Source organism: Bidens hawaiensis, unplaced genomic scaffold (genome assembly GCF_021521415.1).
Source record: "Bidens hawaiensis isolate Kalapana, Puna unplaced genomic scaffold, B.hawaiensis_p1.1 tig00025356_1, whole genome shotgun sequence".
NCBI lineage: Eukaryota > Viridiplantae > Streptophyta > Magnoliopsida > Asterales > Asteraceae > Bidens > Bidens hawaiensis.
In genome coordinates, this window is record NW_027494040.1 from 140,946 (window position 1) to 155,555 (window position 14,610).

Sequence of the window (14,610 nt, forward strand, 5' to 3'; positions counted from 1 at the left end):
TACGGTATGTGATTTATTTAATTTTCTTAAATAATTGAAAAGAGTAATCTAGACTCCGTCATTTTCCCTTATTGATACATGAAAATTAAAACTGCTTATAGTCATGACATATAAAGTAGCTAAGCGAGTCGTATTTATATTTGATAATTGTGTTAAACGTGTCATTTATAACCTGTTAAGACATGAATTACGGGTAACTAACATTAATTCTGAAGGACCGGCGTTGGTAATCTATATATTATGTAAGGACGAAATCCGACAGGGACCAAAACAGCAACTAACCCTAAAAACAACGAATCAACATCGGTGTCAACATGTAACCGTCTTTCTTTCTTTCGCCGGAGCCAATTCCATCAATGGCTGAAGGCAATAATAATATTCAGCAGCAGCAGCAGCAGCTACAGTCAGGAAGAAGACCGGTAAGAAGAGCACCCGGAACAACACCCTCACGAACCACCCTTCTTCCTCTCCGTCGTACATCCCACCTCACTAACTCAGTTTCCTGCTGGTATGCATAGTTTTTTATTCATTTGTTTATATATTATTATTATAATTTTGCAATTGATTGGTGGTGTTAATTTCAGGTACTGTGACTTCAAAACGTCAGTCTTCAACGAACCCCTCTTCCACTTCGGACGCAAACATTACAGGTCTTTATTATATTATTTATTTATTTATTTGTTTATTTTGAATTTAGCTTCACTTAATTTTATTAACTTGTAGGTGGTTAAGAATATGGTTTGCTATTGGTATGGGTTTCAGCCTCACCACCTTGATCGGAGTTACACTGGTACAAAACCAAACTCACACATTTTCACTATATTTACTTTCATCTTCGTTCTTTAAGCTTTTATCGGACAAGACAACGGTTCACAAACACAAATGTAGCTAACCGAGAATGGTCAGTGCCAATGGCTACCAGTTTGATGTTTTTTATAACATTCATATTCATAATATTAATTTACATATAACTTAATCACATAATACTCATATATATTTGTTTTATAGTTAGTTAATCATTTTGCTTTAATCTATATGATAAGATTAGAAAAGGCATTAACAAATATAAAAAAAAATCTTTAATGAACAAATATATTAATATATTATCGAACGTTCATGAACAAAATTTAATGAGCATGGCCTCTGTTCATGTTCGTTCATTTAGTTAATCGAACAAAATTCCTTGTTCATATTTGCTCATTTATTAATTGAACCAACATAAACGAACTTCCTGCCGAACAGTTTGTTGAACGTTTGGTTCGTTTACATCCGTATAGAAAAATAATCTTTTTCTTTGATTTATTGCTCATCAGATTATGTTATTGGAAGCAGCTAAAGCTTTGAATCTATACAACGGTCTCCCATGGCTAAACAATATCTTAAACGGATCAATCTTCGGATTCTACTCTTCGGTATGCATCTAGCATAATGAAATAATAAAAACTGAAATAACATCTCTTTGTTATTCTTAAATCATATGATACAGGCTTACAAATATAGCGTATCAGTCGCTGATATTGGATACATGTGTATATCAACCATCATATCTGTATCTATACATGAACTTGGACACGCGCTTGCTGCTACAAGGTTATTACTGAACTATTTATATGTTATTAAATAATTTTATATATCATTTAGAAAATGGATCTTATACCTGATCCTGTATCAGTGAGGGCATACAAATTGAGTACACTGCCCTGTTTTTGGCAGTTCTATTTCCAGGTGCTTTGGTGGCTTTTAATTATGACTCGTTACAAATTATACCGCGTGCATCCACACTTAGAATATACTGTGCTGGAATTTGGCATAATGCAGCAGTGAGTTAACCACATACTGTATATTTTCATTTCTTTTCAGCTTACTAAGTGTTAACATTACATTCTCTTTTGCAGCTTTGTGTACTTTGTGCATTGGCTGTGTTCTTGCTACCATTCATCTTATATCCACTTTACTCGCACGGTGAAAGCCTCATGGTTTTGGGTGTTTCTGCTGACTCTGCATTGTATGGTTATTTATCTCCCGGTTACTTGATCACCAAGTTAGATGGTAACCATGTTCACACTAATAAAGAGTGGATGGAAATGGTTTACTTGTTAGACAGACAAATATATCATACTACAAATCTTAAGGGTTATTGTGTCCCGAATCTAGCGATTGCAGAGAGCAAGAGTGCTGAGTTTGTGAATAACCGGTTCAAATGTCCAAACGATCTCACTTTATTCACTACAATTTCGTGTTTTAATTCGAGGACGGTTAATGATATTAACAGAAATGCAACCGATAATCAACTTATGATGGATAGTGCTTATTGTTTTCCAGCAAATGGCGTGTTGGGTGAGAGAAAATGTGGTAATGGATGGAATAATGTTGTGAAAAATGATACCGACTGTTTATGTACACAGGACGATTCGTGCGCTACTCCAATTCATTTGCCAGGTGTCACATGGGTTGAAATTACATTTTCAAAACCTTATTCTAGTGAATGTGCACAAACTGGAGGCTCGAGTTATAATGAATCGTCGTGTGGTGGGAGTTTTGTTTTCATAGGTGACATCATGTCGATGTCACGTTCGATATGGTTAACTGAATATCGACCTCGTTGGCGGTATGGTTTTGCATATTTTCCTGATTTGGTGGAGAAGCTGTTGGTGAACATTTTCCATGTGTCACTGATGCTGGCTTTACTCAATAGTTTGCCTGTATGTGTTCTTAAACTTGAATTAATGTTTTTATTGGTTTAGTGTAATAAATTATAATAATATTCTTTTTGTTTGTTGTGAAGGTGTATTATCTTGATGGCGAATCGATACTTGAGGTGGCTCTTTGTTGCTTTGGTTCACTTACACCGACAATAAGAGACGTGGTTCTTCGGTCGTCTTTAGTGTCGGGAACTTTTATTTGTTGTCTTTTGTTTTTGAGGAGTTTATTGTCCATAATTTCATAAACCTTTTATATGATTGCTAGTTGCTACCGGCACTTGTTCTTTATAATGGCATCAATGAGCTTTTCGTATATGATTTATGTATTTGCAAAAAATATGTTGCCAATTTTAGTTAAGAATAAGGCTGTTCGCGAAAGCGAAAAAACCCTGTCGTAATAAGTGGGCTTCATTTCGTTGTGAAATTGAGGTAAAATTTATGTTATAGCTTCTGATGGGATGTGAATTTCTAACACGATACTGTGTTAGAGTTTACAGACTTAGCTATATCATAAATTGTTTTGGCCTTTCGGTCAACCTTGGATTAAACCAATAAACATGTTTGGTCAAACGGGTTGTGTTTATGCCAATCTGACGTATTTATGAGTTGACCCTTTAGGTTAATATACATTTTTTTAACCTTTTTAAATGTATGTTGTATAATAAACTTATAATTAAAAATAGTTTGGGCAATTTTTATGCCAAACTTGGACTTTTGAAAAATAAAATGGCATGATTTAAACATAATTTCTTAAAAGAATTAAAATAATATATTCGATTAGACTTTGGAGCGTCACTATGTAAACAAAGTTAAATATTTTTTTTTACGTTTTAAGCGGTCATATTCACGTCAACCCACGAATATGTGTCCGTGTTTTATGTATTATGTGTCCGTGTTTTATGTATGTGACATGATTTTTTGTTTTCGTGTAAAATTTTCGATTTTGTTGGACTCAATCTGCAAACCCGTGAGCATGATTCATTTAAAAGCCCTATTTTTCATCTCCATTCAACCAATCAGAAAACTTCTGAAGAACTAGCTGAGCTTGTTTCAGTTGACTTAGTTTAGGATACCTAAATGTTTATCTTGCACGCTTTTTTAGTTTTATATTTGTGACTGTTGAGATAAGCTGATATGCTGCTTCTGAACTCGCAGTCACGAATCTTTAAACAAGCCAGCAAGCTCATCAGCTTAAAAACAGCTGAACATTTATATGAACAAGTTGGCTCGAGACATTTTAGGTCAAACTATTTGAACAGCCTAAAGTAAATATTATTTGCATCCATATCAACAGACCAATTTAGAACTGTATTAACTATAGTGGTGGCAAAATGAACAAAATAACAAACATTCTAAAAGTAGTAAGATAATATCTGTTATATGAATCATGTAATGCCAGATAAATGAAGAGGATTTGCTGATGATACAAAACCAACAAATCCCATGAAGTTCTTGAGCCAATGGCTATAGAGTAAAATAAATCTTAATAGTGTTCCTGTTTTCTGATTAACGTTTCACATATTCAGGATGACTAAATTATTTGTATCTGCAAAAATTCATGTCTTCTCATTCGTGTCGGTCCAAAAACTTCTCAATTGCCACAGAAAAAGCAGCAAAGCCTGCACATCCAAGGCATGCTCCTTTCGGACCACCAGCTTAAATACCAAAGAGAAAACCTGTTTTAGAATACTAACAGATAACAACTACAACATTTTCATGAAACCAAATTATCTGGCCTAAGTTACTCAAGTCTATGTCTTTTTTTGTTATAAGGCTGTAACATACTTGTCAGGAGTAAAAAGATTATATTCTGTATGATAATTAATAACTATACCCTAATTTGGTTATTATCTAGCTAAATATGCTACACATACGTTCAAAGTCAGTTGTACTGCACCTAAGACTAAGGAATTAAACAGCAAGCCATTTTAAGCGAGTAGAGAAATATATGTATACTAAAATATACATTTATTCTTGAATTGTTGAAATTTACATGGTGACTTAAGTGTCTCATTTTCGTCTGCAAATAAGAAAATCAAATAAAAAAGCCCTACTATTTGTATCCTATTCTATATGAAAATCAACGAATATAATGACATGAGTTGTGAAGTCTGGTCAAAGAATTTCACATATACATATATCTCCTAGCAATTGTAAAACCTAATCTGATAAATAAGACCTGCAGTATACTAAAATAATGCATAATGAATTCTTAGATGTACTTTTGATAGTAGTTTTGAGGCTGAAAACTATTTGACATCTAAATGATCATGAATTATAAAGAGCAGTAATAACTAAAAGTAAGAGAAAAACTTACTCTTTGCAGAAATTGCACCCCCGGTGACACACCCTGCTATAGCAGAGTTTGTAATGTCATGTTTCGCCCGAGCCTTTAAACGAACAAAAACCAAACATCAGTACCAATAACATGATTCAAAAACAATCAATAATCAGATTAACAAATTAGCAGTAGCATCTTGCCTTTTCAATAACACATTCAGCAGCCGAGAAAATTAATCCCATAACAGCAAACGCCTTGCAGGAATGCCAACTCCTACCACCCATCTGCTTTGCAGTATAAACAAAGAGCTGTCGACCCGTCATCTGCTCCTGATGTATCGGATTATCCAATGCACCAAGAAACAATCCCATCGCCATCCCAAGCCCACCTCCTGCACCACGTAAATAACCCCTAATTGTCATACAAGACCAAGTTTATCTGCCTGCACCTAACTTAGAGGTGCAAATACTGGTTAACCGACTTCTGGGCTATCAGTTATTAACCGAGCCGGCTTTTGGTCAAACAGTGGTTTCAGTTCCTAATCCTAACCAGTTTTTGAGTAGAAAATGGCTAACCTATGTAACCAGTTTGGGTTGGTTATTAAACCGGTTAACCAGTATTAACCTATGCTTGGTTAACCGATAATAACCAATTGAAATGAACCTTAATAACACTAATCTTATTAACCTATGTTCAATCGACCAGTTTCGATTCCGAATCAGATCCTGCAAGAAAACTCCTAACCGGTCCCTAACCTCCGATTTTTTTTCCATAACCGAACCGATTTCACCCATACCAATTAATATCCGGTTTCGGTTAAGCGGTTACAATTTGCACCTGTAACCTAATTGGCATAAGTTTCAAACTTGAACCCTAATTATTGCTAATTTTTGATGTAATAAGTAAAAAGTAAGCTCCTTTTAAAAATAAAGAAGATTTTGCAACAATGTTAAAGGCTACAAATTGTGTTGATAATTATGAGCATAATAATAATAATGTTAAAAAGAAAGAGAGTTAAACCCAACCCATGATTCCGCTGGCGACACTGCGAACAGCACAGTTGTTCCAAATGTCTTGGCCTCTTACTTCTTCGATTGTAGGCAGTCGAATCGGCTCTATTACTGCAGCAGTCTTCTCTGTTGTTTCATTTACGCTTGCAGGAGGAGTGTTTTCGGTCATGGTTTACAAGAATAAAGATATCAAATCACGGCGGTAGGATATGGTAGGATATGGGTACTCGATCCAATGAGTCAACATGTTAGGATATGGTTAATTGCTAATACGATATAAACCCAATTGTCCAAAGTCCAGTGACGTGAACCTGCAAACAGACACCGTGAGCTCGTTACGGGAAGGACAAGAGGGGGGGGGTCTTCCCGTAACCACCCTCCGGCGTGAGAGTAAGTACTGTTCTGTAGAAGATAAGCACTAAAGTAAATTGAAAGAGTACAGTGGGAGTGAATGAATACCACATGACGATCGAGAGGGTATTTATAGCCGAAGGGTGTGGGAAGGTGATTGGGCCAGCTGTCCCTTAAGAAGATACCTGCATAACCGTCTGGACGCGTGTCCTTATGTGATTGGTTCAATTTATACGTTGCATGTGCATGTATAATAACCTGGACACGTGTCTCTTTATCATTAGTTAACGGGGGAATATTGGCCATGTGCACGGTTATAACGATCTCGCCAGGTGTCACTAGCTGATTAGTCAAAAGATCACGTATTGCCCAAGAAAGTATTTTGGCAAGTCTTCTAGAAGGTAATCGGTTATTGACAGCTGTCCCGGAGCATTACCTCGTGGTCATTTACGCGGAAGGGTATTCCTTCTTGCTGATGACTTTTGAGGGTGCTATGATGCTTCCGCATGTGCTATGAGAGTGTTTCTTCCTCAAATGATTGTGCGGGTGACTTGTATGCCCCGCGGGTGTCTTATGAGGAACTTCTGAGTGACCCGCGGGTAGTCCTTAAGGGTATTTGGGTCTTTTTGGTACCCTACCTCTATAACATCCGTTCTTGTTTTATACCTTCAACTCAACATGCTATATAAGTTTTTGAATCAATTTATAAAAACATTTAATTCTCCTAACATGGTTATTACATGTCGTTTCAAACCGTAACCTCATCACCTACTTTTCTATTTATATAATCTATATCAATGTGAGTGAAGTGTACTCTCAACCGTTTGTTTTTGTTATTGCTCACAAACTAATGGTGTTACGATGGTAACACTCCAACAAGAAAAGTGGTTTGTAAATTCTGTTTATATATCCATATGATATCATGTTAGCACAATTAAAGATGCTCTAACAGTTACTAACTTACAGTGAGTTGTGTATTTTTATGGAACCCATAAAAAAGAAAAAAATGAAAGCTGTTATTTCATTAATACAGGATTGGTATCTACTTGTGTTTATAGGAGGCTAACTTACACACATGTTAATCATTTAAGATGATGTTGAATTTTAAGTTAAGTTTCTTGCCAATAATGAAACCAACACTGGCTATTCAAAACAGTGACTTTAACATCTCCTTTAAGGTTGTTCCCAAGAATCCTTAAAAGTTTATGGGCCCCGGGCGAGTTAAAAAAAATGGTCCCCTGACGTATTGTAAAATACATTTATTTTCAGTGTATAGTGATTTTGTTTGCGGTGTGATGAAAATGTGTTAGTTTTTTCAAAATGTTTCGCTTCACACAAAGTCGAGTTTTAAATTTATAATAATGATTTTTATCTTAACTGGACTCACACAAATTGTCACACCCCGATTTAGGACCTAGGCGTGTGGCCAATAGTTGATACATGTTTTGTAAATATATCAAAGTTTGCGGGTTATTTAGCGGAAGTCTTTATTTTATAATAAAATATTAATATATTTTGAAATGCTTCTCGGATAATAAATATCTGAGGGTTTGATTTATAAAATATAAACCTTGTTTGATTTTACAAATCATATTTAAATATTGTTTATAATATTTTAATGATGTAAAATTGGGTCATCTCTACCTTGCGAGCGTCTATCTTCTTGAATGACTCTAATTCATTGCTACCTATACTAATTTTATTTCCTGAAATGTTGGGGGGGGGGGGGGGAATGCATCAGCGATATGCTGGTGAATCGTTGACTCTAAAAACAGTTTATAAATCTTTCTTTGACTGATAAGATAGTTTTCTTGAACAATCTCAGCAGAAACGTCTCTTATTTATGGGATTTGTGCAATTGCCATACACACACAATTACGATTATCCGGGAGCTGACGCCTATCGGAGAACTTCTATTATGATCTCTAGTCTGCGGCCACGTAGCCTTGATTGATAGACTAGACAAATTATGTTTGGATCCAGACACATGTGTACTCGGTCTAAGTTGATTTTATTTTCTATCTTGTAAATTAGGGATCACGTTATCTCTTAAATCTTTTATTAGAGATTACGTAATCTTATAAAATATTTGACTGACTTTGTTAAGATAAACAACCCATCTATCTGGACTGATTTAAAAAGTTTAATGTATTCACATGTGATTGTCTGTTCTAAATGATGTGGTGATCTCGTTTGAAAACCTTTATGAATGAATGATGATTAACCTATAATAAAATAAGTTTATATAAATACCCAGATCGTCTTTTAGTCCGGCTACAGACCTTTAGTCTGGTTTTGATAGCTTTAAACCTTGATTGATCATTTGTTTGAATAACATATTTTGATACGAAACCTTCCTCTTTATTTGCCAATCATGTCATAAGTTTCTCTTCATTAAGAAACATCTATAATATAGGTTTCTTTTTCAAGAAGAAACGTCATTTGTCTATAACCTTTATATATGAAATCTTATGTTTCTTAATCATAAAGAAACATTATTTTGACTATATCCTTTGTATATAAAATACTATATCTCTTAATTTTAAAGAAACATTATTTTAACTTAACCTTTGTATTTATATATCCCGATCAAGTCTAGGCTATACCCCTGACTAGGGTCCAAGCCATGTAATATAATATTAAAATAATAACTTAGGCAGAACCCCTACCTTACACAAGTATTTGGAGTTTTACGCCTAAGCTTGTACGAGTATTACTTCTACTCTATGTCGCGTACTAGGGCTTAAATCGGTGGAACTTCAGATCACACTACGAGGTTGGAACGCAAAACGAGGTTGACACGCAAAACGATGCTCGACAAGCAAAACTAGGTGCACCGGTCGTCGGATTCTTGGCACGTACTTCGAGGCAAGTCGGTGTACGATGATATAATTATCAGGTCGAGGGCACGAAAACCAAGGTAGAGAGATAAAGTATTATAGAGAGAGAAAGTGTTTTGGTGTGAGAATGAATGCCCTGACCCTTTCTATTTATAGCTGAAACTGGGTCCCATCGAGTATCGCGATGGCCTTTTTAAAAGGGTCATCGCGTATCGCGATGACTCATTACGTTCAGAGTCTGCCACATCTGCCACGTGGTGGACATGCGTCTTTAATCAGTTAACCTAGTCATCGCGTATCGCGATGGCCTAATGTCTTGGGCCGTCGCGTATCGCGACACCACCCTTTCTGGGATTTGGTGAGGAGTCCATTGCGTATCGCGATGGCTCCTTGGCTATACTCGTCGCGTACCGCGAAGGGTTAACATATCAAAATTTTCATTTTGATCCCTTTACTTTACTAACTTGTCATGTCTTGACCTAGATTCCACTTTCTAAAACAATAAGGTGCGATGGGTTAAGAAGTGTAAAGTGCACCTTCGCCTTCGTCTTCGCCCTTGCCCGTGCGGGTTGGGTGCTTCGCACCCTCTGCTAGGGCCACTGGGTGCATGCTTGGCATAAAAGTATATTACTATGGAAATTTATCTCTTTATAAAGAGCTTCCAAATCTTTCCCACTTTCCATGTGGGATGAGTTTTATTTTCCTTATTTATACCAATGTGGAATGCTTTCACTTTCTTCCATCTCTCCATGTGTGATAGATTCTTTTTCTCATTTCTTTAATGTGAGATTGATTTCCTTATGAAATATTTTTATTTCCTTATTTATAAAAATAATTTTTGTTTCCTTATCTTAATTTTTCCTTTCTTATATACTGGGGATTATTTTTTATCATTCAATTTTATTAAGTTGTCAATTTTAGATCGGAAATTTTGGGGATGTTACACAAATAGGCAATTGTACATATCGTATATGTAGTATAGCATAGTAAGAATCAAGTATCCATCCACAGACACACTTGTTTGATTTTTACTATTAAGTCGTAGTTATTTCAACCTGGAGTAAACACATCATAGTGGTTTTGGTTTAATAAGTTAGTTTAAAAGGAATTTAAAAAGCATAAAAAAGACAATATTTTTGAATTTTTATATTTTTATCGAGATGATCAAGGATAAATGTAACATCCTACTTTTTATAATAATAAATAAAAGAAATTCCGTTTACTTAAGGGTGTGTTTATATATAGTTAAGTTAAATAAAATAATGGAGTGTGGGCTTGGACAAAGAAAGATGGAATAAGGGATGGTGATGGGCCTTAGGTCCAAGGGCTTAAGGGTATATAAACCCCTTAAACCTCCCTAAAACCCTAAAAACCCTCATTCTTATCTTATAGCCTCCCTACATGTCACACCCCGACCAAAGGCGGCGGAACATGCCTGGGTGCAACGGATTGCTCAAGAACACAAGACACTATTAAAGTGACAATATTTAAACAACTCATTCGTTCCATTTAATCAACAAAAGTAACACAACATCGTTTATACAAAATAGCACCAAATATAATAATTTAATTGTTCATTCTTCTAATAACCTAAACGATCTCAAATAAGATAGCATCTTCGAACTCCAATCAACCAATAATCAAACTGTAACAATTCAAAAAATAATATTTGTCAACACGAATGTTGGTGAGCAATTTTATAATTTTGAGTATATATAATATGAGGCAAAATCCACAACTCGTATATGAAACTATAAATAAAAGCAACAATTGCGGTATATAGATCATAAATAAATGAGGATCCTTTCTAATGGGTAACAACCGACATACTCGGATAATGAGACCCTATTCTACTAGCACAAGGCTAAAGTAGTTAGGGGTGCATGTGATCATACTTATTGAGGCTCAACAACAACATAAAAATAAACACTCGTGCACGTAAAGCATATGAAACATATAACACACAATAGAGCAAGTATTCTAGTATCATACACCCTAAAGTTTGTGGTTTGAGGATCGAGTATTATAAATCATTCTTGTTTTGAATAAGTATTCATTTTACCCCAAGGTATAAAACGAAAACGGGGGATGAAATGTACTCACATGAAATAAGTAACTTGGAGGATTAGTTTATGATAAAACGGAAAGGTAAGTTCAACAAGCAAGACCTAGATTAAAGAGGGTCTGGAGTTAGTAGATGGACTTAAAAGATTTAAATTAAAATGATATGACAAGTAAAATAAATAATTAAAGTTTTAGAGTTAAAGTGTAAATACATAAGGATTGAAGTAATGGTTTTAAAAAGGTAAGTTTACTAGAAATCGGGTCTCGGTATTCTATTCATTAGTTTTACTTAACCTTTGTTAAGTAAATATTTGGGTATAATTATGCTATTGCAAGACCCTTTGTTAAATAGATACTAAGACGAGATTTTACGAGCGTTCGGATTTGTCGGTTCGAGTCTTGATAATTGGTCAATCCCGAAGTCGAGATTCCAAAGTGATAAATGTTATGAGATAACTCACTGAAATCAAAAGAAGCTTAACCAAGTGTGTAGTTCTATTAAGAAGAACCTTAACATCCGTTAAATGGTGTTTGGCTTTGTCGGTCCAAACTTGTTATAAGATCAAGTTGGATCCAACATACCAAGTGTTTTGAGAAAATAATTAAAATTAGTTTATAATATAGTTTTAGAGAAAAATAGTGTGTCTTAAGCGAATGAACTCGGTTTAGTTCGGTCTTGGTTCGGTCCTTGACTAGGAATAAGGCCGAGGATGGTTACCACATACTCAATACCATAGAACTTATTAAAAGGAACTTAGAAATTATAATACACAAATCTTACATGTAACATATTAATAAATCATTTAAATATAAAGCATTTAAACGAGAGTTCGGTCTTGGTTTGGTCCTTGACTCGGAATAAGACCGAGGATGGTTACCACATACCCAATACCATAGAACTTATTAAAATAAACTTAGAATTGATAATACTTAAGTCTTACATACAATATGTTAACAATAAAGTATTTAAACAAAAGTTCGGTTTTGGTTCGGCTATTGACTCGGGATGAAACCGAGGATGGTTGCAACATACCCATTACCATAGAACTCATTAAAATTATTTGGAAACTAAAATATATAGAACTAAACATTAACATTAATAATAAAGTTAAACAAAATTTAAAGTGTTAATAAGGACTATAATAGTCCTTCATGAAGTCTTGCCTAGCAATACACATAAACCGACCATTGCCGGAGAAGGGAAAACCAAGGAAACAAGGGGAGTATATTTTAAACAAGTTATAATAACAAGCTTTAATTAACAAGAATTAGTTACAAACAAAGATTAGAACTAGTTTGACTTTGAGAAGTCAAACTATCAAGAGTTTGAAGAAAGTATACTTAGATCTAGATTGGGGAGCGTTTCTGGTGAATGAGCAAGCCCAAAAGGAATGCATTGGTTTTGTTAATATTGGGAAAGATTGAAGGGTTGGCCATAATGTTGCTTTTAAGGTAACATGCTTTTGTTATTTGACAAGTTTAGTCCCTTAAGTTTGTTTTAACTCATTTTTAGCCAAAAGTGTGTTTTAACGTATTGAAAGAGATGATTTCTTGATTCGACAATTGTGTAACATAAACAAACATAAAACCCAATATTTTATTAATAAGGAAAGACCCGAAAGACTAAAACGGGTTGGATTTCCGATACAAAAACAAATACAAGTTAAACCGAAAATGACGAATGTCACAGTCTTCCCTACTTTAGGAAATGTTGTCCCGAAATTAAGAAGAATCCGTAATAAATAAATGCGGGTACCTTTCCTTCATCTCGTATTCTCGTTCCCAAGTAAATTCAGCGCCACGCCGTGATTACCAACGAACTTTAACTAAACGGATGCGGCTACGTTTGGTTCGTTTCTCATTGCTATCCATGATTCCAACGAGTTTCTCGATCATTTGCAAGGTTTCGCCGATACGTACTTCGTCGAGAGGTATATGAAGGTTACCCTCGGCTAAGCGATTTTTGAGGTTCGAGACATGAAAGGTTGGATGTTCACCGGTAAGTTCTTGCGGTAATTCGAGTTTGTAAGCCACTTTTCCAATCCTTTCAAAGATTTTGAATGAGCCTACGAATCAGGGTGCTAGTTTTCCTTTATTTCCAAAACGGACTACCCCATTCCAAGGGGTTACTTTGAGAAGGAAAAGGTCACCAACATTGAAATCGAGAGGCTTTCGCCGTTTGTCGTCATAACTCTTTTGACGACTTCTAGCAGCGAGAAGATTTTTACGGATTTGATCGATACGATCGGTAGCGTCTTGGACCATCTCGGGACCAGTGATTTGGGCTTCACCAATCTCGCTCCAACAAATCGGAGAACGACACTTACGGCCATAAATATCTTGGAAATGAGCCATATCAATGCTAGAATTATAGCTATTGTTATATGAGATTTCGATAAGCGGGAGATGAGAATCCCAATTTCCACCAAAATCAATCAATTAATCTATTTGTTTTTGGATTGATTAACCTTATGGTTAATGATATACACTAAGTAACGAACATAATTATGTATTTAAATACCTTATTTGAGAATCAAACGTTGATTAAATAGATCGAAATAATGGCGGCCCTAAATGGATCAAGAACTAGAATCCGTAGGTTGTTATAATCATATTGATTATGGGGGGTATTGACGGCGAGGGTTAGAGGATTGAGGCTACAAGTTTAATTGAATTATGGTGATACGTATAGTATATATCGATGAACACATTAGGTCGGCTTAGTAAAATAGGAATCGCGAATAAAGCTTGATTGATTAACCACGTTTAGAGTGTCGGTAGGCCGCAATAGGTAAGTAATACACAATCATTGATTCATTTTCTATAATCGCTAAGAAAATTGAGGTCCAAGACATTCAGATTGTTGATCGGGTTCGTAAAACGGGTATGGGTCATCGGGTTGGATCCTGGGTACTGGGTTGGTAGGTCATAACTTATAAAATTGCAGTTTAGTCCCCAGAGAATGAAGAGGGAAGCAATTGGGGGTTAAAGTTTGGTTTTTGGGTGGTTTTTGCCAAGATAAGAAAGTTAGATTATATAATATATAATTAATTAAATAATAATATAATAATAAGTAAACTTTTCTTGATAAATGCGTTAAAATTTCCCGAATATCGAAATGGGCCGGGTTCTAATAAAACTATTAATTCTAAAAGTCCGAGTTGTTACAGTTTTTAAGGTTGGTTTCCCCTAAGATTTGATACTAAAGCAAATAGGATAGTTTTATACAAGGAAAATATATATTTGAACGTAAATGAGATTTTTTGTATGAAACGCGACAAACGGGTAATGTTTGGACCGTGGTAGCGCAAGTAAACAATGTTGTTACAGACCAAGGCTCATTTCTTATGGAAGACGGACAT

The 14,610-nt window shown here is 35.2% G+C and overlaps 1 protein-coding gene and 1 long non-coding RNA gene across 2 annotated transcripts; one reads left to right on the forward strand and one right to left on the reverse strand.

Moving 5' to 3' along the window:
* The first annotated feature begins 64 nt into the window (after positions 1-64).
* LOC143571358 (membrane-bound transcription factor site-2 protease homolog) lies at positions 65-3,020 on the forward strand. The gene is made up of 8 exons (XM_077056801.1): positions 65-508; positions 585-650; positions 724-790; positions 1,314-1,412; positions 1,487-1,590; positions 1,673-1,820; positions 1,896-2,702; positions 2,786-3,020. Exons 1-8 carry the CDS (start codon positions 357-359, stop codon positions 2,945-2,947), a joined length of 1,605 nt encoding a protein of 534 aa, XP_076912916.1. The 5' UTR covers positions 65-356; the 3' UTR covers positions 2,948-3,020.
* A 996-nt stretch (positions 3,021-4,016) lies between these two features.
* LOC143571351 (uncharacterized) lies at positions 4,017-6,196 on the reverse strand. Its single transcript, XR_013142081.1, has 3 exons — positions 6,009-6,196; positions 5,020-5,374; positions 4,017-4,357 (listed from the first exon to the last, which is right to left on the reverse strand). It is a non-coding gene; the product is annotated as an uncharacterized LOC143571351 (long non-coding RNA).
* Between the last annotated feature and the right edge of the window lie 8,414 nt (positions 6,197-14,610).

Excerpts from the sequence above, each read along its gene's own strand:
- LOC143571358 (XM_077056801.1), top strand. The coding sequence starts at position 357 with ATGGCTGAAGGCAATAATAATATTCAGCAGCAGCAGCAGCAGCTACAG. Across the intron at positions 509-584 it reads ACTAACTCAGTTTCCTGCTG|GTACTGTGACTTCAAAACGT; the intron begins GTATGCATAGTT and ends TGTTAATTTCAG. Across the intron at positions 1,821-1,895 it reads GAATTTGGCATAATGCAGCA|CTTTGTGTACTTTGTGCATT; the intron begins GTGAGTTAACCA and ends TCTCTTTTGCAG.